This window comes from Tachysurus vachellii, chromosome 4, assembly GCF_030014155.1.
Source record: "Tachysurus vachellii isolate PV-2020 chromosome 4, HZAU_Pvac_v1, whole genome shotgun sequence".
Taxonomy (NCBI): Eukaryota; Metazoa; Chordata; class Actinopteri; order Siluriformes; family Bagridae; genus Tachysurus; species Tachysurus vachellii.
Window position 1 is genome coordinate 9548256 of NC_083463.1, and position 24362 is coordinate 9572617.

The 24362-nt window shown below is 39.5% G+C and overlaps 2 protein-coding genes across 7 annotated transcripts in view; both read left to right on the forward strand.

Moving 5' to 3' along the window:
• The window catches only part of dnajc6 (DnaJ (Hsp40) homolog, subfamily C, member 6), a 40021-nt gene extending 25883 nt beyond the window's left edge, over window positions 1-14138 (forward strand). For 5 of the 6 annotated variants that reach the window (XM_060867607.1, XM_060867605.1, XM_060867604.1 and 2 more), the window contains 12 exons: window positions 400-594; window positions 724-832; window positions 1435-1514; window positions 2002-2195; window positions 2409-2798; window positions 3650-3796; window positions 5540-5635; window positions 6612-6749; window positions 7409-7708; window positions 10744-10892; window positions 11223-11399; window positions 11831-14138. In XM_060867607.1, the coding sequence (XP_060723590.1) occupies window positions 400-594; window positions 724-832; window positions 1435-1514; window positions 2002-2195; window positions 2409-2798; window positions 3650-3796; window positions 5540-5635; window positions 6612-6749; window positions 7409-7708; window positions 10744-10892; window positions 11223-11399; window positions 11831-11932 (2077 nt within the window). In that variant the 3' untranslated portion in view covers window positions 11933-14138. The remainder of the gene's footprint in view (window positions 1-399; window positions 595-723; window positions 833-1434; window positions 1515-2001; window positions 2196-2408; window positions 2799-3649; window positions 3797-5539; window positions 5636-6611; window positions 6750-7408; window positions 7709-10743; window positions 10893-11222; window positions 11400-11830) is intronic. The other variant, XM_060867606.1, reaches the window with a different exon arrangement.
• Window positions 14139-22662: 8524 nt separating this feature from the next.
• lepr (leptin receptor) overlaps window positions 22663-24362 on the forward strand; it is a 51700-nt gene continuing 50000 nt past the window's right edge. The window contains exon 1 of the mRNA XM_060867610.1: window positions 22663-22715. The gene's annotated coding sequence lies outside the window, so the exon portion shown is untranslated. The remainder of the gene's footprint in view (window positions 22716-24362) is intronic.

Consider the following 24362-nt stretch of genomic DNA (forward strand, 5'->3'; position numbering starts at 1 on the left):
GGTGTGAGGCGAATGTGCTAACCACTAAGCCACCGTGCCCCCCAGCTGGTATACATCAGAGTCAAAAACAAATAAGATTTTTTGCACTTTTAACTGGATGTATAATATATTTTTGGCACATTTTTAAAAGGTTTGGTGGCTAAAAGGTGTCTGAGAAGCACGGCTAATAATTGCCAAATCAGACCAATATAAGTTTATATGTAACTCATTATTATTATTATTTTTAAAGCACTCAAAGTCTTTTATGTTCATTTCTGTTCTATAGAATCAGAATCCACACTCCAAGAGGAGTTACTCATTAAATATTAATTATTTTTACTTTCATGAATACTTTAAGGCACTTAGTTTTTGCCGGTCTGACAAACCTCTGTGTATGGGGTTTTGTGTGTGTTTGGTCAGGTACGTAGGCTACGTGTGTAGCATGGTTTCCGAGAAGCCCACATTGCCCCACTCTAAACCGCTAGTAATCAAAGCTGTCACGATGAATCCCATACCCTGCTTCAACAAACAGCGCAGTGGCTGTCGACCTTTTTGTGATGTCCTGAACGGCGAGACAAAGATCTTCTCCACAGCACAGGAGTACGAGAGGATGAGGTACACCAGACAACACACTGCCTCCTGCAAATCCTTTTTTTCATACATACTGCAGCTGCATTTAAATAGAACCTGTAATTTTTTTTTAAATAGTCAGTTTAATGTGAATTCATGATCTCTTCCATATAGGGAGTACAGGGTGCATGAGGGGAAGGTGGTCTTCAACCTGGGAGTGAGCGTCCAAGGCGATGTGGTGATCTCAGCCTTCCACATGCGCTCCCATGCGCTACAAGCTAAGGTGAGGACAGGACATAACATAAGGATTGAGGCATTATCCTGTGTTTTTATTTGGAAATACTAAGGAATTGGTGTCTATAATGAGTAAAATGTCTTTAATGACCTATTAGGTCCTTATCAGCTCTTGGTTACACAATTCCACTCGACTACAAACTGTTGTAGAAAGGACATTATTTACATTGACATTATTTCCTGTCCAGTGTCACACAAATGAGGATGAGGTTCTTTTCTGTCTGGTTTCTCTCAAGGTTTCATCCTCATATCATCTCAGGGAGTTTTTCCTTTCCACCGTTGCCTCATTATGGATAGATTTTAGAGATAAATAGTAACTTAATTTTAAAGCTTCTGTAAACGATGCTTCTGTAAATCTGCTTTGAGACGATATGAGTTGTTAAAAGCGTTATACAAATAAATTGAATTGAATTAAAATACTGTAAAACACTGTGACAGTTCAATTTACAAGGAAAGTTGCTCTGCACTTATCAACACCTTCAGACCCATTAAGAATTCAGCATTGCTGTGCACAAACGTTTTTATTAACATAATGACACTAATACTCCAGAAATTACAGTATGTTTGATTAAAATGCTTGTTTTGTTGCAGGTGACCAACACACAAATATTCCAGATTCAGTTCCATACAGGCTTCATTGCCCCTGGCACAACAGTCTTAAAGTTTTTGAAGTAAGCTTTATTAGCTCTTTGTCTGATTTAATAGAAAGATGCACAAAATTAGTCCTTCCAGGATTTCACAGAAATTAACACAAACTCTACAATATTCAAAAGCGCTTGTAATTTTTCAAAATTACAGCACATTTTAAGCAGATTTGGACCAGTACCTAAAAAAAATCTAAAACCTAGCATATTTGGCCGCAATAGTAAAAAAAGCTTTTTGAAATTCTGTAGGGACTCAATAATGAAGCTAAAATGCTTCTCAATCTCAATCATCAAAGTGCTTGTGTTTTTGTGTGTTCTTTCATGTATTCATTTCGCAGACAATTTGATCTCAAGTCACTTACATTTAATACAAGACCCAAGCCAATCATATGCTGAGAACCCGAACCCCTGAGCCACAACTCTTACACTCTTAAATGCTTCACTGTGGCTTTATCCAAAACATATTACACTCTCTCTCTGTACTTGATTTTAAAATACTCACACGTGTGTTCAGGCCAGAGCTGGATGCTTGTGATTCTCCAGACAAGTATCCTCAGCTGTTCCAAGTTCTTCTGGAGATTGAGGTGGAAGACACAGAGAAACAGAAAGATCTCACACCACCCTGGGAACAGTTCCCCACCAAAGACCTGAGCCCAAATGTGCTGTTTTCCAGCCACCAGGAACACAAGGATGCTCTTGCTGTCACAGGTGAAATACAGCAACAAAATGCATGGTTACAAAATACTGTACAATCATTTAAGCATTCTTTCATTCACATGGACAAGGCTGTCTTTAGAACATTACTGAGTCTGTTAAACAATTCTCAAGCCCTTAAATCTCTGGAGATCAAACCCACATTTTAGAGTATTATAGCTATTTCTGAATCATTCTGAGTTCAAATTTATTGGTTGTGTTGTTTAGATCCAGCACAGGCCCAAGGGGCCCAGGGGGGCCGGGTGGGCCCAAATGAGGAGAGCGAGCCCTCAGATGATGACATGCTATCACTCTCCAGCCAGCAGAGCAGCGGCAGTGGCGAGAAAGCCAAAGGGGCCAGTAAAGCCGAGGCTCCACCCACTGCCGCCCCTCCGCTTGCTGAGGACGTTGACCTCCTGGGGCTGGATGGAGGTAACATTCCGCCGCCTCCAACTTCCCCACAGCCTTCAAACACCACAAACACTACTACTGACCTTCTGGGAGATTTGTTTGGAGCTCCAGGCTCTCAGATATCCAGTGGCACTGCTTCTGCCCAGTCTACTCCTAAAAGGACGACCTCCTCGACCTCGCCTTGCCCCTCACCTAGACCCTCAGACAGTAAGCACACTTTCATTTACAGGGTAAACTTTTACTGGAGTTTGATCGTTATGGTAAGTAAAAGCAACTTGAAAATAATGTTGATTGAATCTGTTTTAGGGAATATTTTGATAGGTTAAAATAATTTGTACCTGCAGGTAATGGGATCAGCCCAGACCAAAGTTTGCCTCTTTAGTTTTGCTCTTCAGTTACAAAGTTAATGTAGATATTCTAGCAAGTAATGCAAGTCAATCTCACCCAAAATGTAAAATGTAGTTATCTAACGTCATACAGACGTCATTTCACAGCCATTTAGTAAAATCAAAAACCAAACGGAATTTAAAATTGCACAGAACTTTACATAATCTTGGTTTTCTAAGTAGTCATGTGAGTATGTTGATAAATGTCAGTCACTCAAATTATTACCATCTGTGTTCACAGCACAACTGGTTTACTTAGCAATACCCAAAAAACTCCATAAAAGGCTCACAGAGGAATCGAAAAACAACAAAATGATAACTAAATATTGCAGGGGCACAAGTTATGGACAATCAGGATCATTTGGTGTTTATGTAGCCATACAAGGAGTTTATTTTGTATTGCTTATATTGTAGCTCTTGGATTAAGGAAGCAAAAAATGGACAAGATAAAAGTTTTGGCTGTGTGACTCATTTGGGATACATTGATTTGTCAAAATCGCACTCTGGCATCATCCAGTAGAAGATCTGAATTCTGTTTAGCTGCATATTGTCTACAGTTAAAATAAACTAAATGTACACCAGCAGGTTGTTTAGACTTTTAGACATTTACCACCAACGTCCTGCTAAAAACTACATCTGAGGTCGTTTTCACACTTTCCTTACTTTTTGCAGGTTTTGACCTGTTCGGGTCGGCTCCATCTGCTGCAAAGCCTCAAGACTTTATGGGGGCCTTCCTGGGAGCAGGTAATGTGAGACAGTCAGAGTCCTTTCTGCATGCAGCACACTCTCCATCTCCCACTATGCAGAGCATGGTCTTGGGTAAGGCATGCCCCTATGCCAGCAGTGTGTATACCAGCAGTGTGTGGATCAGCAGTGTGTGTATTAGCCTTGTGTATAACAGCAGTGTGTGTATGCAGTGTGTGCATCAGCAGTGTGTATTGGCCTTGTGTATAACAGCAGTGTGTGTATGCAGTGTGTGCATCAGCAGTGTGTATTGGCCTTGTGTATAACAGCAGTGTGTGGATCAGCAGTGTGTATTGGCCTTGTGTATAACAGCAGTGTGTGGATCAGCAGTGTGTATTGGCCTTGTGTATAACAGCAGTGTGTGGATCAGCAGTGTGGTATTGGCCTTGTGTATAACAGCAGTGTGTGTATGCAGTGTGTGGATCAGCAGTGTGTATTGGCCTTGTGTATAACAGCAGTGTGTGGATCAGCAGTGTGGTATTGGCCTTGTGTATAACAGCAGTGTGTGTATGCAGTGTGTGCATCAGCAGTGTGTATTGGCCTTGTGTATAACAGCAGTGTGTGGATCAGCAGTGTGGTATTAGCCTTGTGTATAACAGCAGTGTGTGTACAGTATGCAGTGTGTGCATCAGCAGTGTGTATTGGCCTTGTGTATAACAGCAGTGTGTGGATCAGCAGTGTGTATTGGCCTTGTGTATAACAGCAGTGTGTGGATCAGCAGTGTGTGTATCAGCAGTGTGTATTGGCCTTGTGTATAACAGCAGTGTGTGGATCAGCAGTGTGGTATTGGCCTTGTGTATAACAGCAGTGTGTGTATGTAGTGTGTGTATTTGCCTTGTGTATATCAGCAGTGTGTATACCAGCAGTGTATTAGCCTTGTGTATAACAGCAGTGTGTGTATGCAGTGTGTGCATCAGCAGTGTGTGTATTAGCCTTGTTCATATCAGCAGTGTGTGGAACAGCAGTGTGTGTATGCAGCGTGTGGATTAGCAGTTTGTGTATCAGCAGTGTGCTTGTGTGTGTGTGTTTTTGTGTGTGTGTATGTGTGTGTGTGTATGCAGTGTGTGCATCAGCAGTGTGTGTATTAGCCTTGTGCATATCAGCAGTGTGTGGAACAGCAGTGTGTGTATGCAGCGTGTGGATTAGCAGTTTGTGTATCAGCAGTGTGCTCTTGTGTGTGTGTGTGTGTGTGTGTGTGTGTGTGTGTCGGGCAGCTTGTTTCCACCACATGTTCAGTGATTGTAGCTCAGTCTTGTGGCTGCATTATACTGGTTTGGGGAACAGAGTAGAGTGTTATTTGTCTTTCAGACTGCATTATGGGATTTTTTGTAGTTTACTATATGCACTTGAGACCACTTACACAAAACGGCCTCTTACCATTATATAATGACAAGGACATTTTCCAGAGTTTGCATTAGATTTAAATGATAAATCGACCCTGAATAACATGATATTCAGAATTTATTTTTAATCAGTTTCTGAGTCTACTTTTTTAGTTTCAGTTCCTTTTATTAGCTTGTTGATATGTTTTCACTTCATATTTGTCCTGCTTACATAGCCCATAATACCTAAACAGATCCTATTAGCAGAACTTTATTCCTTTAGTCTGTCCAACTTTATGTCCAGATCTTCTGTCTATTCTTTATGAAAAGATGTTTGCTGTGTGGAGTTTTCCTTTAACAGAGTTAATAGTTATTTTTAAAATATCTGCACATTTGCACAAACCCAGTTCAAAGCAAACCTCCAGAGACCATTTTGTTACCTCAGTATAAAATGGCTGGAGCTGAACGATGTCTAACTTGTGCCAATCTCTGCCAGGCCGCAGCTCACCCGTGCCCCCCGCTACACCCACTGTAAACATCCAGCAGAGCACTATGGGAGGAGGATGGGACTGGAACAGAGCAGCTCCACCTGGCAAGTGAAATTCAATATCACAAACACAGGAGCAGGACAACTGCTGGAGAATTTATGAATTACACCTACATTCAATCTCATACATCACCTGCTTCATCATTTTACTTTAAAGTACAAGCTAGAAGATGCAATGCCATCAGCTAACTAGCTAACTAACATGCAAGTTAAGCAGGTTAATGAGTTTCATAACAACATATGGTAGTTGAATTAGTCTTCTCTAGCTTGCAAGCTCTTTATTCAACTAGATGATTCTACTGTACACAGAATCAGATTCTACAAAGAACAGAGTACACTTTAAAATATATAAGCAGTTCAGTCTGTTACTTAAACTAATACATTTAACAAATGGAAAAAACATGTGCAAAATAGTAAAGAATATGTTGCTAGTCACATATGGCACCACCTTGAAAGTGGCACCACCTTGTATAATATTAGCTGGCTGTGTTAGCAAATTTGCTCAAGCACTTGTCAAATATCTGCCCCTGGAAACATGGCAACAGTGAAAGTAATCAGCTGACTAATTGTAGTTACCCCAGCTAATGTTGCTAACTCATAGTTCTCATAGTTCATAGTGGAGCATCTGAGCTGAAGTTTGTATCTAGATGTTAATAGACTCAGACATGTATTCAGACACTAGTTTATATTTTCAGACAACATACAATAAAGTGACAAATAAAATTTGATTTGATTTGAAATTAGACTTTTTGTTCATTTATAGAATGACAATAACATTTTGCTCTCTCGCTCTCTCTCTCTTTCTCGCTCTCTCTCTCTCTCACACTCACACGCACACACACGCACACACACACACAATACACAAAAACCCCTTAAATGAATATTCCTGGATTGTATTTATATGTTTATTTACTTTAATTTAAAAATTATAGTATTATTTGCTAGCTGTGCGAATGGTAGACAATATGAAAAAGGTTTTCTGAGGTCATGAGGTTTATTTGGCAAGTCTTTGTGTTGGCAGGTGGTGGATTTAATGTAGGCAGTAAATCAGCTGGTACAAGCCCTACTGGCTCTGCACACAACACTCCTACTCACCAGGCCAAGCCGAACACCCTGGACCCTTTCGCTGACATTGGCAACCTGGGAGCCAGTCTGGGAGGTAAAGTGGAAAAATGATAAGATGTAATTAGTAAAGGTGTGAGAACAACAGGTATGGAATAATAAGGTTATTCTCTACCATTATAAATGATCACCACTGCTTCAGTTGCAAATCAAAGGCAACATTGTTTATACGTTGTTTTGTTATACTTCTTTCAGTACCGTTATCAAGAAAGCTATTGGGGGATGTGGTAGTTTAGTGGTTAACTCGTTGGATCACTGATCATAAGAAATCCAAGGTCCACCAAGTGTCCACTTCTGGGCCCTTGAGCAAGGCCCTTAACCCTCAATTGCTCACTTGTAGTAAAATAAAAATACAAATACAAAATTAGATAAACTATAAGTCGCTCTGGATAAAGATGTCTGCCAAATGCTGTAAATGTTGGTTCTAGTTCTAGTGGACTAGTGTTTAGGCTTCAGTGGTCTGGTCTGGTGGTTTGATTCCTGGCTAAGGGACCAACTCCAGCCACTAAGGCTGGATATGATAGTACATTGCCAGTACTGATCCCAAGAATGGGTAAATAATGTAGGGTTGCATCAGGATGGGTATCCGGCAAAAAAAACTGTGCCAAATCAAATAAATAGGTCAATGGTCCACTGTCGTCAGTGCCATAAAATAACAATTCTGAACCTCTTCCTGTTTTTTTTTTTTTGCTACAGGTGGATCAGGATTCTCCAGTAAGCCCACCACACCAACTGGAACAGGAGGAGGATTTCCACCCATGAGTTCCCCTCAGAGACCATCTCCCTCTCCCCAACACACCACAGCAGGCTGGCAGTCCAGCACAGCTTTCCCCGCATGGCAGCACGGAGGTGCAGGTCAGTGGCCACCTCAGGCCCAGGCCAAAGCCCCAGGACCATCCATGACACACAGCTCTCCTCAGAACAGACCCAACTACAACGTCAGCTTCTCCGGCATGGGTGGAGCTATACCCGCAGGAAAAGTACAACCCAACATAGGTCAGTAACACAAGAAGTCCTTAAGATACTGAGGTGCTTATATTCCATGTGCCATTCACTTTATTTTTTAAATATTACTGCACTTGTAGTACGTTATTGTTTCATAGTATAGCTAATTCATTAGGACTTGTATGGAAGATAATCCACATAATTTTAATAAGGAGACCTTCAGTGGTTTGTAACAGCGGTTTGTAACAGTCACTATATTTTTTCCAGAAAAGTTGTATTTTCTTGCTTTAAAATTAACAGGAAATAGAATTAAAAGAGTGGCTGATCAGGGAATGACTGTTAATAGCTATGATAATGTATCATAAGAAATAATAGCAACTATGTTTTCTTGTGTATGTTCCACTACATTATGTGTAACTATAAAAGTGATTTTAAAAAAGTGTGACATCTGTCATGACATGGGGCTGAATGTGGATAAAAATACAAACTACCACCAGAAACCGAGAACAAAGAAAGCAAAAACAAATACTACCATACAGAAATTCTCACAAACTAGATCAGAACAAAAAAAAACAAACACACAGGTTACAAACAGAAGGTAGACAAAGACAATGTGAAAAACTTAAAGGCAGGGTCTCCGATTTTTGAGAAATGCTTCAGAAAACTTGAGTCGGGCCGAATAATAAAGAAATCAAAAACTAAACAAACGTGTAGCCAATGAGCAGAAAGGGGCGGGGCTAGTCAATATGTGCGGAGAGAGTGTTCAGTGCGCATGTGTGACATTATCAGAAAGCGGTTTTAACATTGACAAGGAGGATAAAAACAAAGAAAGAAAGCGAAGAAAGTCTTACGATAAGGTAAGAAGTAGGACGTGTTAATATAAGATCAGCTTTCCAGCGCTGGAGAGAACTGAAGGATCGGGAAGTTGGCGCATGTTCACAGATTGGAGTTTCCTGAGTCAATAACTCCTGAGCTAAACGCTGTTACTACACAAATAACACCTCTTTTCTATTTTAATAATGTAGAGACGCAGCTACAACCGCGTTTTGTGTAGTAACAGCGTTTAGCTCAGGAGTTATTGACTCGGTAAACTCCAATCTGTGAATATGTGACCAACTTTACTTAAGACGCCGAGGCGCTTATTTTCCTTCTCGATCGGTGAGTAACGTTGGTTTTGTTTTGTTACACAGAACTAATATATGTCGTCCTTTGCATGATTATGCTTGTGTGTCATTTTTGCTTGTTTGTTTATCTGCAATCGTATTGTTCTTCCCTTCAGCTACAGTATGATAAAGACACATTTCTTTCCATTAGTTGCCTTGGTTACGTATGCATGTGTGGGCGGAGCTATCAATACAGGGGTGGGACCCATTTGGGTTAGGGGCGTGTTTGTTTTGGTGATTTCAAATGTCGACATTGGCTTTCAGACATCGGAGACCCTGTGCCTGTACTATTAAAAATACTATTAAATAAGATTTTATCTCAATCGTGCAGAGTGTAACGTGGTCGGATTGTTAGATTTGACCCGGAGAAAAACAAGGTGGCTTAAAGAGAAATAAACACTCGAGGCAAACAGCAAGTTATCCCGAAAAGCCTTTGTATTTGATCGTCTTCGGCAAACACATCCAACATACACACATGTAAACGGAGTAAAGGCGAAGTAGAAACAAAAACACTCGGTTCCCGTCACAAAAGAAAAGAAAAACATCGGTTGGCTCAACTGAGAAGGCAGAATAACAACACGTCTGTATGTATTCAATTTCGCGATAGCTCTGCCTGGCGCATGCGCACTAACCAGTCTAAGCGCATACGTCAGCAGAACTCTCATAAAGGCACAGTAACACATAAGCCATTACAATATTAAAGTGGCCATTACAAGAGGTTCCCTCTGGTGGTCTTGCTGGGAAGTGTCCTAAATATCCATAACAACATGGTTCTCTAATACAATAAAAGCATGTAAGACTTAAAACAAAAGCATAAAATAAAAACATATTTATCTTTATCACGGTTATAAGAAATGCAGAGAAAAAATGATGATATTCCTGAAATCCTCCTGATCCTCCTGATGTGTGTGTGTGTGTGTGTGTGTGTGCGCATTATTATTATTTTTTGATCATTGTACTGTTTTATTTTTAGTAAAAATACTTAACATGGATAAAAGTAAGGTTGTAAGAGTAACTTTATCAAAACTGTAGCACACTCAGTAACACACTAATAATATTTTTTACGATTAGAGAGAATACAATGTTGGCTCCTCCAATGTAGAGAGCAGATGTTCTAGCTTATGTTCAGCTAGTACAAATTATTCTGCGACTACTTCTTTTATTCTGAGAGCGAGGGAGGAAGGAGAGCTTGGGTATGCTCTGCTAGTGCCTGCGTGAGTTAATGTACGGTGGCCGGGAAGTGCAAAACAAATTAACAAATCCGAAAACACATTAACAAATCCGAAAACAAATGAACAAATCTGAAAACACAACGACAAGTCAGAAAACCCGGAAGCGGTTGGTATAGTTTGTGAATGGAAACTTACCATCATCGGACGCGACACCTTTCATTCACCTGTATATCTTTAATGACAGGTGTCTTGTCCAATGATCGGTAAGTTTCCATTCACAAACTATACCTACCGCTTCCGGGTTGTCTGAATCGGTGCACGAAACACATTAACAAATCAGAAAACACAACGACATTTCAGACAACCCGGAAGCGGTTGGTATAGTTTGTGATTGGACAAGACACCTGTCACTCAAGGTATACATGAAGTTCAACAGTCTGCCGCAGGGAAAAGTTGGAATGGATGGATGGAATTACTGTGGATTAATTCTGTTATTTTCTTATATTTAAACGGAGAACTTTACACATTACACATAAGATTCCATACGTGTATATCTTGAGTGATAGGTGTCTTGTCCAATGATCGGTAAGTTTCCATTCAAAAACGATACACTACCGTTTCCGGATTGTCTGACTTGTCGTTGTGTTTTCGGATTTGTTAGTGTTTTTGGATTTGTTAATTTGTTTTGCACTTCTCGGCCACCGTATTAATGTACTGTATGTGAACACAGCATTTCTTCCATTTTACTCAGGTACCAAACCAAAGGCTACTACTGCTAATTTTGATGACCTGCTGTCAGGACAAGGCTTTATAGGTGGAAAGGAAAAGAAAGGTCCAAAAACTATAGCAGAGATGAGAAAAGAAGAGATGGCAAAAGAGATGGACCCAGAAAAGCTCAAGGTGAGAAAAAAAAAAACGATTGTATATTTTTTGTGTATGGGAATAGGGAATATTTAGTTTGCATCCAACTAAATTATCAGTAGTGCCTGGTATTATACTGTTATACCTCACAGAATCTTTGTAATCCTGTAATCCTCATACCAATATTATATTATATTATACATACAAGTCTGTTTGGATCAGAATTTCATGTTAACGATTTCATTTTAATCAAGGATTAGTCATAATTCCTTCCCAGACTGTAACTGCAGGCTTTAGCACATAAGCCCAAGTGTTTAATCACAGCAGATTTGCCCATCAGACAGCTCCTGTGTTGTGTGTTTACTGCAGATCCTGGACTGGATCGAGGGAAAGGAGCGCAACATCCGTGCTTTACTCTCCACCATGCATACAGTGCTGTGGGAAGGAGAGAACCGCTGGAAATCTGTAGGAATGGCTGACCTTGTCACACCTGAACAGGTGAAGAAGGTCTACCGCAAGGCTGTGCTGGTCGTCCACCCTGACAAGGTGAGAAAGTCAATATATGAAATGTACACTTCATAGCAAAAGCTTGTGAACACCTGACCTGAACATCATACCTACTGTATATGTGCTTGTTAAACATCCCATTACAGATTTAGTCCCTAGATAGCTAGGTAGATAAATAGACGGACGAACAACGTTGTACTCCAAGAAAACAAAACATGATGCAGAAGATCCTGGAGACTGATTTTTTTTTTTTTTTTTTTTTTTTTTTAATTTATTTTTAATCTTTTCCAATATTTCAAACTTAATATTCAATCGTTTTGTCACATTTTTGAGAAAATCCTTTTTGAACAACCTATGTGAGAAAAGGCAAGTAGTTTCTCAAGCTGAATAAAAAATTGCATTTTATATATACATTTTTGCCTATTATTTAAACCTGGAAATAATACATCTAAAATTTGTTCTCTCTCCAGGCCACAGGACAGCCCTATGAACAATATGCCAAGATGATTTTTATGGAACTAAATGATGCGTGGTCAGAGTTTGAAAGCCAAGGACAAAAAGCTCTTTACTGAGACTTGCTGCACAGAGCGACCGCAGAAATATCCCACCCTGCTGCTGTTTACGACACAATCGTTCAACCACTCCTCCTCAGAACAGCATGAGACGATGACGACGAGGTTCATCAGAACCCCCTTCGCTGTTCTCCTCTGTCTCCTACGTCCTGCTCCGTACACTGCACACACTAGTGCGTTTGTCTGCATAGTGTGACTGTGTGTCAGTGTGCAACGACTTTGTAACTGGTCTCATATACTGTATAAGCTGATGAGCGAGCTACTACATGAGCGTAGACATGGTCATGAGTTCTCCCCAGAATCTACATCTTTACATATCTTTTCACAAATACAGTATTTCTTCTGTTTTTTTTTGTTTTGTTTTTTTTTGTAGTTAACTAGATCAGATCCTAAACAACTTGCCACACATTAAACTGGTCTTAATTACATATAGTGGTGTAAGTGGTGTAGAGAACGTGCAGGTCGGTGATGACACTGAAGAGCCTTATTGATACTTAGCACCAAGAGATAAGAGCAAAGCTTAAAGGTTAGCATGAGGAAACAGTGTCAGCATACAGTGAAAAAAATCTTGCTCTTCTACACTGCGTGGAGTAATATAAGGCCGTTGGAGTTCACGCGTGGGCATGAAAAGCACAGAAATAACGATCGAGTAGACAAGTTTTGTACATGCAGCTAGCTATAGTGATATAATTAACAGAATCTGTGAAATGCAAAAGACAAGGAGGTGACGTTTTTCATTGACTACTGATGTATCTGTGTGTATGAAATTGTATTTGTTTACAAAAATAGACGTAAGACAAATGGATTACTTGCAGCACAGAGAGTCAAAAACAACAAAACACAAGTGGCTAATAATAATAACCATACTGAAAAATAATGTATCGTTTCGTGCGCTTAATTCATTGTGTACTAAAAACTTAACTGTGAAAAAATTACAGTGCACGTTTATTAAAATAGCAAAGTTGAATGAGATGCGTGACGGGAAATCATTTTGAAGTTACAAAATAATCGCTGATATAAACTATATACTTATATAAAATTGATTTGGAATGAGAACGAATTGATAAATATATTTAAAAAAATGACGTTCCGATTTTTTGGATGTCTCTCAGTGAACCGTTATAATTTGTTCTAATTATCCTTATTAATGGATAAAAATAAATAAAGTTTCATCTAGACATGAAAATATACAGGTCATATGGTTCAATAAAAAGGTTTAAATATTTATCCATGACATCCATTTGATGTTTAATTTTTTTTTCCAAGTCTACACTTTTTATGCAATTGTTTGTAAATCGTATGGAATAATATCAGATATCTAATTAGGTCTCTTAGAATTCATATTGTGATAATAATGTACCAGGATTTGGTCACCTCTCTCAAGATTCTTCTAAATCTGAATATTCTGACTGAATTAAGATGTATATTTGGCTTGAATATGCTTGAGTGTGTAAGTGTGTATATGTGTGAATTGATGTCTAGAATTCTCCCAGTTTTTTGACTAGCACTGACTCATTAGCTCTCTCGGGTTGCTTCTTTTCCCATAGAGATGTTTTAATTTGATTTCACATAAGAAACAAAGACCTCAATATTGTTCACTGAACTTCAAGTTAACTTCTGCAATAGTTGGATAGTTTCAAGTCATGTGTAGGCATATAAAGTGGTACACAGCCCATATGTAATGACTCTTTGCCACAAAACTAATCTGCCCTTTCTCAATTGGTATATTTGCACTGGAATGGCACTCGTTATCCATAATATACAATAGATATGTACGTTAACACATGGTACCTACTTAACTATTGCTCATAATTTCTAAAAACTGGATCCTGTTGTTGACGTTTAGGGCTCTTCTGAATCTTTCAGTCAACTGCCTCTCCCTCTCTGCAAAAGACTTACCTCAATGTCTTCTGAAAATATCAAGCATCGGTCCATTATCGGATGGACCATCGTATTCCACCTTTCCTCTTTCCTCAGCTCTTCTGGACTAGATTATCTTTCACCTTAAGGCTGTCCTATTGTTCTGAAGCTAATCTTTGTATACAGTAGTGAACGTGTGGTGTTACCAATAATACTGTACTATGTATGAAGGTGGTTTGGATGCAGTTCTGTGTTTGCCTGTCTGCTGTATCGCCATTACTGAAATTTTATTTTACGTGTTCCCTCTCTCAGTTTTACCCGTATAAAAGTGAGCTGCACAAATAAATGGGCAAGAGAGTATGTGATACGTAAAATCAACTCTGTTTTTTTCCCTTTAAATGTTGAATTAATGTTTTTCATGGCTGGGGACAAAAAGGATGAAAACACAGATAGGGAAAATCTGAGACTAATAACCCACAACTTCTAATATGCTTTGGTTATACAAAGGCCTAAAAAAACAACGTTTTTTTCAAACTAAATTAGAGAGGAGTAAAGTGCAACAGGTGAAGTGTGAGAACACCAGTAAAACACCAGAGAAAACCCTCACCAGAGTACTGATTCCATTTGTACTGACCATGCCTTTAACCTAGCCCTTGCCTGTTTTGTTCCCTTAGCCCTTTGCTACTCTACCTTTGCCTGTTTTTTATGTTTACCTGACATTTCTGCCTTGGATCTATTAAAACTGTGTCCACGCCTGCACATGGATTCCACGCCTCTTCGTTACAGGAACCAGCCATCAGTGAATCCAGTGGACCTAGCACAGCTTCAAGCCTTAGTTGGTCATCAGGGAGAAGACTTAGCAGCCTACCAGGAGCAGCTCACTGCGCTGCAAAACACCAATTAACACCTACTCCGAGCACTGCACAATCCTCCCACATCCAGGGTCAGACTCATTACGTATGTCTTTGCTGGAAAAATTTGATGGCTCAGCCGATCACTACAAGGGATTTGTACTGTGGTGCGACATATTTTTTAATCACCAACCAGAGGCCTACAAGGATGCGTGTTGATACTAAATGCACATTTCTCATGACCCTTCTTATGGGAAGTGCCCTGGACTGGGCTGCGGCAACCTGGGACACGGACGCCCTGGTGTATACCTCCTATGCAAAATTACACAACAAATCTGGAAGATGTTTGAGTATTCATGCGCGACATTGCTGTCCAAATTATCCAGCTCTGTCAAGGCACTGACTTCACGGCGGATTACACGGTACAATTTTGTACACTTGCTGCTCAGAGCAGACAAAATGATGTCACTTTAAAGGCCATGTTCCAAGAAGGCCTCAACACCAACCTCCAGGCTGAACTCACCTGTCGGGATGAGGACCTCTCGATAACCCTGGATCACGCTGGCCATCCGCCTGGACAACTTAATCAGGAACAAGCCACCACAAGCTCAAGTGCAGCCTGATCTTCCCTGTGAGGAGTTTCTGGAGCACATGAAAATTGGCCAGACTTGTGCCAGCTTGCCTCTGCCTCCAATTATGCTTCTATTGTGGACACGCTGGACATCGCTGCATGGTCTGCCCAGAGAAACCCACCCGTCATTCTACAAATTGGAATCTTTCACACGGAAAACATTAATCACCAGCTAATCAAGTCATCCTGGGCTTCCCATTCTCATCTGCTGGTCGGCCCATTGTATCGAGCATTGTCTCAGGCTCCTTGAACATTGAGGACTGAATGCCATAACAGACAGGTACCCCTTTCCCCTACCCCTAGTCCTTCTCACCATAAAACAACTTAGGGAAGCACAGATTTTCACCAAACTAGGCTTAAGAAGTGCTTACAATCTGGTATGGGAGGGAAACAAATGGAAGACCGCATTTCCCACCTCTAGGGGCACTGAGTATCGCCTGACTAACTCGCCAACCGTCTTCCAGACTTTTGTCAATGAAATCCTCAGAGACTTCCTGAACCAGAATGTAATTGTCTACATAGACGACATTTTGATCTACTGATCCACCATAGAATCCCACATCACGCAGGTATGCCAGGTCCTACCACGACTCCTATATCATCAGCTTTTCGTGAAAGCAAAAAAGTGTGAATTTCACAAAGACACTGTCTCGTTCTTGAGGTACATAATAAACGGCCAGTTAGTGAAGATGGACCCACACAAAGTAACCCCAACACGGTGCACCTCCATCCATCTGCCTTTTTTTTTTTTTTTTTTCAGAAAATTGAAATTAGTCAAAGCCAAATATGTGGGAAATCAGGATTGGCTCTCTATCAAGAATTTAACCTCCTCTTTATTAAATGAAGGCTAATTACCTAATAGTGAAGCTAATTGTTAAATGTATATTTATTTCATTTGGTCAATGCTTTTATTTCATAAGACATGATACAACTTTTAACCAATGAGACCAGAAAAGATACTACTGAACAGTGGAGGCTTGTCACAATCTTCATTAGCTCCATGCTGTAAACACTGGCCTACCACTGCTCGGAGTTTACTGGACACTAACAGGTGTTGTTTTTGAGCAACAAATGACTTAATCTAACAGGAAAAAGCTTGCCCATGGGAAGTGAGTATGAAAAACAGCAGATACCACAGTCACCAGAGTGAAGACTCTGAAGACGTTCCACGAGGTGCCATATTGAGACATGGTCTTCCTGGGATCTCAGTTAATAAGTCTTCTCCAGTAAGAATATTAAAAAGAATTTGATAAATGAGTGTTTAAAAAGGGGGGCATGGTGGCTTAGTGGTTAGCACGTTCGCCTCACACCTCCAGGGTTGGGGGTTTGATTCCCGTCTCCACCTTGTGTGTGTGGAGTTTGCGTGTTCTCCCCGTGCCTCGGGGGTTTCCTCCGGGTACTCCGGTTTCCTCCCCCGGTCCAAAGACATGCATCGTAGGTTGATTGGCATCTCTGAAAATTGTCCGTAGTGTGTGATTGCGTGAGTGAATGAGAGAGTGTGTGTGTGCGCCCTGCGATGGGTTGGCACTCCGTCCAGGGTGTATCCTGCCTTGATGCCCGATGACGCCTGAGATAGGCACAGGCTCCCCGTGACCCGAGGTAGTACGGATAAGCGGTAGAAAATGAGTGTGAGTGAGTGAGTGAGAGAGTGTTTAACTATTTAGATAGAGAGATAGATAGATAGATAGATAGATAGATAGATAGGTATAAATAGAGGAACACATTAGAGCTAACAAGACACAGGCGGAAAAACACATGACCTTGATTGAGCAGAAACACCTGGCTTCACCCATCTTGTGGTCTGGCAGGGAAAATTCCCAGAAGTTGCTGACACATGGCTGGATCGTGAAGCTGGCGCAACATTACAAAACATTAGTGAGCACATCAAACACCACAGTGCTGCTAAAGTGGGAGCTAAAGTTGTGAGAGATGACTATGTGTGTTTACAAAGAAATGGCAATAGACATTCTCACTAAGCAGCCATTCAGAAATGCGTAAATGCATACATTATATTTAGATGCTGAATGACTAATCCAGTAGCAGAAGAATAAGGAAAGTGTTATTGTTTATGAGAAAGCTTGAAGAAATCTTACTGTGCATTCCAGCTAGAATATGTGATTTCAGATATTACACACAAGATGGCAGCAAAAAGTGATATTTTGGGTTTGGTTATGGGAATCAAATCACAGAAACACATAGGAAAGTATAGTAGAATATGTTTTCTTACAAACTGATTTTTAGCTCTGCTGTCTTTTGTGTCCTAAAAGGATTTCCCACACACGCTATCTGATCTGTCTGACATCTTTACTAATGCTGTTCTCATTACTGTATCTGCTTATCAGACACAGCTAAGACACTGTCCCTAAATGCTCTCTGTTTGTAAGAGCGTCTACTGTGTGTGTGTGTGTGTGTGTGTGTGTGCCTGTGTGTGTTGTGGTGAGTCATCCAGTGGTCATCCATCATACCTAACCTACGTAACCCAAGTGAGGTCTGCTGATTTAATGTGATTATACATCTTAAGCCTTGCACTGATGATGCTGCAAAACTTCCATTAAGGGTATAGGAGGGAAAAACTGACCTTTATCTAATTTTTAAATCACACTATTCAATGAAGAATTTAATTGTTTTAATTTTAATTTGAGAGTTTATATTGCTTTGGTATTCACCTGTTACTATTTACATTATATGTACGTTATTAAAAAGTCAGGTATAGTGCTGATTAGTTTTTTATAACAGCAGGCTGAGTTATAGGGTTATATGGGGTTATAGGGTGAGGTATATGTTAATGCACTCATTCTAATATGTTATTTTTTCTAAAGTAACAGTTAATTCATAGTGACTAATGGTGGACGTTCCACATCTCCATTTATTTCTAATGCCACATGCTTTTTAATTATAAATAAAGGCATTTGGAACTCACTCGTTATGGTTCTAAGCCAGTGTCTGGATAGCTTGAGGTTTTCCGGACTGCTGTTCTGTCTCACTTGAAAAATGCCTAAATGTTTTTCAAGGTAAATGAACACAAACATAAATAATCCTTCTGGTGGCTGCTCCATAACTTCATTGTATAAAACATGTACTTAGCAATTGTCCCTTTTTTGTTTTTAACTGTTTAAGTTCTCAAAATGGAAAGGTCACACACATCCAGTCTACCGCTCCATCTCTTCGCCAGCTTCCGGTTCTGTATTCAAAATCATGACGCTTGTTTAGAAAGTGAAATAATGGAACTGCCTGCTACTTTAATGATGGCAATAGTTATATAATAGAATGGTAGAAATAGTAATAGAATATGAATGAATTATTCAGAAGGAACAGCTATAAACATGAGTGTAAATATTCATTTTTCTTTTTTATTGTCAGTGGTTTGCTTCATCTATTTTTCTGGTTTCTGTACTGCTTATCCAACACAGGGGATCAAGGGGCTTATTCCAGGGAATTCAGGAAACAGGATGGGACACACTGAACTCATTGCAGAGCTCAATCACACAAACACACACATACACACACACACACACGACAATTCAGAGATGCCAATCAACCTACTGTACAATGCATGTCTTTGTGATGTTGGTGGAGGAAACTTGAGTACAAAGAGGAAACCCCTAAAGCATGGCGGTGCAAACCCCATGCACTCAGACAGACAGTGTTCCAGGGGCTTAATGGTAAGGGTGACATTTAATCATTAAAAAAAAAAAAAAAAAAACATTTAATTTTGGCCAAACCTACATAAATAATGATATACACATAGTTCAAGCACTAAACAAATACTGATATAGACTTTAGCTTTGTCTTACTCCCCTAAGAATGAAGATTTTTTTACTGTACCGATCCAAATCCAAGTATTGGAATGAATCTTTTGAGTATTGTCTTGTATTTTTTGTTTGCATTGTCTTTTGTCCTGCACTGTCTTGTTTGTCTTGTCCTGCACCGTTTGCACCAGGTTGCACAGATGCACTTTATGTAGCTAAGACTACTTACTAAATTCTTAGCTCTGCCTTTATTTTATGTAGCTTCATGGTCCTGGAGAAACATTGTCTCATTTCACTGTGTACTGCAACAGCTATATATGTTTGAAATAACAATAAAAGCTTATTGACTTGACTTGAATGTCACCTGGATAAATGAACAGTTGAATCGTCTGCAGTCTTTAAGTAATGGATATTTTTTGTTTTTGGTGTAATAAGTTTATTAACATGCTCATTTTTAGCCCTGGATTCAATGCTGATACATAGAAACACAGAACTACGTAAGCATTTTACATAATAAACAATAGCTAAAAGTTATGTTATGTTAGGTTTTTGGTATCTGTAGCTGAAGTGTGTAAAACAATGTTGTGTAAATGTACTTTTCAAGTCATAATACTTCTTTCTGGTCTTGTGATGTGGACTGAAAAGTGATGTATCATTTAGTTTGGAGATTTAGCTGTTTTTATGCTGTCTTATGTCATTATTGATACTTTTTTGTAGACCAAACTGCCAAGCTTCATCATGCAGTGCAGACATGCGGCATAGTGGTGTAGTCATGCAGTGCAGACATGCGGCATAGTGGTGTAGTCATGCAGTGGTGAGGAATTTGAAGGCTAAGCTTGATTTTGCAAAAGATTGTCTTAGAAACATGTTTCCAGGGTACAGGAAATGAAAGTTGATGTGAAGGTCACTGATCTGTTTGTCCTCTGTGCAAGCTGTAAAGGAGGCAATCCGAAGCCACACACAGGACAAGATCAGACCTAATGGTTTCATTGGGTTCGTAAGAGTTCAATGGATCTTTTAACAGGTGAGGAACAATGTTTTGTCCTCTTTGGGAGCCATGACAGTAATAAAAGATTTAAAGTGTCAGGAACAGTTCACCAGGTCAGGAATTGTTGATTAGCAGAGAATTTAAAGCTTGTTAAGGTGGAGCGGTTTTAGGAGCTTTAGGCTATTTATGAATCCTTGTGATATATAGTTGTGCCACATGAAAGCATTTTAGTTATCATACACCCTAGAATGTTTTCTGAAAGATATACATATGAATGTATAGGACTAATATTTCATATGTATGTATGCAATATTATTTCATTTTTGTTTTTAATACATTAAGTCCATGCACTTGTAGTACATTTATTTGGGTAGGAATATTTTTATTGTGTGTTTTACTCAAGGAGACTAGAAGACACATGCTACTTACTGTGGTTTAAATGAACCCAAAACATTGTTTTGAACAATGATTAGAACAGATGTACTGTAAAGGGGTCTGACATTATACTTATAAACTACATTACAGATACAAATAAAATGACTCTCAGAAGATGAGATCAGTTTGTGACATTGCCAGAGAGCCACAGCTGTATCCTTAAGCAAAGAATTTTTCAATTTCTCAGTTTTTATATATACACACGTCTGCTCATGTGGAACATACATTCGTGTGGTAATAATTACCGAGGAGGTGGTTCATGCCATCAACCCAGATGCTGGGTAATATTGATTTGGAGAGATAATATTCATTCATTCATCTTCTACCGCTTATCCGAACTACCTCGTGTCACGGGGAGCCTGTGCCTATCTCAGGCGTCATCGGGCATCAAGGCAGGATACACCCTGGACGGAGTGCCAACCCATCGCAGGGCACACACACACTCTCATTCGAGAGATAATATAACCATGTAATTTTTAGAAAGACTGAATCATCCTCCCATTTTTTTTTCATTAATACAGATCTGCCCATCACCTCCGATATTTAGCATCTCTATCGACCAAGTGTGAATGAGGCGTTTTGTCACTGACCGAACAATGACAGAGATAATGTTCAGAGGCTGTATAATTGATCTGTGAAACTAAGGGTCTTTCCACTGTAAGAATCTATTTTAGAATTCAAACCCCAATATGTTGATCTTCAGTGATCACTGCAAACTGGCGTTTCATCTGAAGCCTATCCCAGAACAATGGGGATGACGTAGGAATAGACACTGAATGGGAGTTCACTCAGGCCTGGCTGGAGATTGCACTGTATACCAACCTGCAAATACTAATCCTGCACTTTTCATGGAGCTTCTTTTGTGGAAAAAAGCCACCTGTTAATGTCATCCAGGCAGGCTAAAGATAGGCCTCTTTAAAGCCACTCTTACTGTTAAACTACAGCTGCCATGGTGCAAAACAATTATATATAAATATATTGAGAGAAGTTTACAGGCCTTGTAACTGCTTTTCCAACACCGGTATGTGATCTGCTCTGAACAGGTGTTGGCAACAGTGTTTAAAGTTTCTATAAATGCTCGGACGTAGATCGGTGAATTCTGTGCAGTGAATTTATAGATTAGTATCTAGAGGAAGATCTTGAGTGGTGGGTGTTGCAGGGTATGTTGCAATAAGTTTTAATTGTGTCCTGTTTTGATACTCATTTTTCAGCTTTTACATGTGACATTTACAGCCATCGTAGACATTATTGTATTGTTATTTTAAGCAAAACACTGGTTTCAAAATTATGTGCACCTCCACAGTGAATACCCAGTGAAGCTTCTTTTGGTACCTTCCTGGAATAAACAATGGAATAAACTATCCACTACCACCCCTCTTCAGGGATAACAAGAACTTTGCTAGCAAAATCATGTGGCCTAATACTGCTACTCTAAACATAGGAAGCAAAAAAACAACTAAATTATAACATTTATGACCAAGACATGTGTACTGTAACACTCAACCAGGTTCTAGGTTAAAATTTTTGTTATATCTTGGAATATTAAACTTAATAACTTAAATTAAAATAATACCTGCACTGGCATTTAAGGATAACTAAAGCTAATGCAAACACTGTAAAAACATTTCATAAGGAAGTTACCCAAAGTTTGTTTTTTTCAGGAAATTATATCAGTCTCTGAATGACCGTATTTGTAAAAATATTTCCTAAATGCATTTAGTAAGACACACAACCATATCCACACATTAACATATTCACACACACGACATCCTGTAATTACTGGAATTCAGTATGTGTTGGTGTTGCTACACCAAGAACATTGGCTTTTGTCCATCTTTATGTAGATACACTGTTTGTCTTTCAAGCGTACACAAGCACTTTAATCACTGTAATGACTGGAATTCAATACTATGTCAAGATCTATGAGAACTATGATATACTGTCAAAACCTGAGACCCTCTATGTCTTTTTCTCACACACACACACACACACACACACACACACACACACACACACACACACACACACACACACACACAAACGCACACACGCACACACACACACACACACACACACGTGCTATAGTTAACTGACGATTGGAGTGTATTTCTGGCCTTTGCTCTCTCTCTGCCTGGAGACCAGCGTGTAACACCGGGTCTGGGTCTACATAACCAGTGAATCTGAGCAAACTGCCTGAACTCCTCACAACTTTGACTATGCTGCTGTTCAGCCACTCTTCACACTTCCAAACATGAATAACTTGAAGAAGGTGAGTCTCTCTGATTATTAGAACAAACAGCAATGACACTTTAACCTCTATGCTTGTTTACCACCTGCCTTCATCAAAGAAATCTCAGATTTTAAAAGCATTATATGATTAGTCAAGTATCATATCAAATACAGAGGCTGCGTAACAAATGTTCAAAAAGAAAGGCATTAGAAACATTAATAAGCATCTCTGGGAAAGATGATAAAAAATACCATATATACAAAATGGGTGTTAAGTTTGAAGTAAAACTGAACTAATAAACCTTAACTATGGATAAACCAAATCAGCAGAGAATGAACTGTTGGAATTCTTTGCCTTCAGTCACCATTTTGGGTGCATGAAAATAAAATAAATATCTTTTTAACCTAGTATATTGTCAGCATTTGGTCTTTATTGGGAATGAAAATCATGCATTGAAGCTATAGTGAATTACACATACTCAAGGATGGGGAAATCAAACTAACTTCAGCAAAGTAAAAGTCTAAGCTGCAGTAAGCTGCAGCCGTCCTGTTCTGAAAAAAATAAGCTCTGAGCATCAAACCATTTTTCGTTAATACATATTGAAATTAAACTGGGATTTATTTGGGTCTAGCTGTGGACCTCTACAACTGTCACATTCTGTTCCTACTGCATCTGCAGTTTTTATATATCATAGATTCTTAGAACACAGCTTCATCAAACTCTTCTTACTTTTTAGATGCTTTTTAGTTATGTCTGGAAACAACTAAACACGTTTTAAAAATAATGCACAAATCCTGAGAAACAGACCTACGAATAGTGTAGCAAATGAAACTGCTTCCATTTTTTATGTTTATTGCCGCATTCTAGTCAAACTTGTAGTGCATACAGCATACGAGCAGACCAAAACACCAGAGACGTAGGATTGTAGGAGACAAGCTATGGCGTAAACGCTCTCCAATAAAGTAACCAATTTACTACCAATCTGGGGTTTATGTGTGTGTTCTTGATGGCCACATGAATCTTGCCTCACATTCTTGATCTTGCCTGACTTGAGTGGAACCTGATGTGGTCTTCTGGTGTTGTAGAACATCTCAAGGTTTGGTCTGAGATGCTTTCTGCTCACTGTGGTTGCAAAGACTAGTCATCCTGTCAACCAAGAACAAGAACAAAACCCAAACTGTACAATTAAAGACTGGAAAATAACTGGGTGGTTTCTCTCCCCTAATCTTCAACTGTCCAGTTTTGATTAGTCTGCCTCCATGTTCTTGGCCGACGGGACTAGAAGCTCATCCACCATCATTTTTGAGGTTTTGTGCATGCTGAGATGTGTACTTAGTAAAATGAAACAACATTTCTCCAGGACCACGGCGTAGAACAAAACAGATCTACAGAAAACAACACAGAGCTAAGGACTTAAAGTAAGTAGTTCTAGCCACATAAAGTAAAGTGAAGAGTGTGTGTGTGAGGGGTGTGTGGGGTCAATGCTGTTGGCTTTTTGGATGCAGCATGTGATGTAAATGTCGATGACAGAGGGAGGAGAGGCTCCAATGATTTACTCAGCTGTCTTAACTATCCACTGCAGGGTCTTGCTATCCAAGATGTTTCAATTCCCAAACCAGACAGTGTTGCAGCTGTTCAGGATGCTCTCAGTATGGTTATAGAGTGCTTATATGAGCTACTACAGTA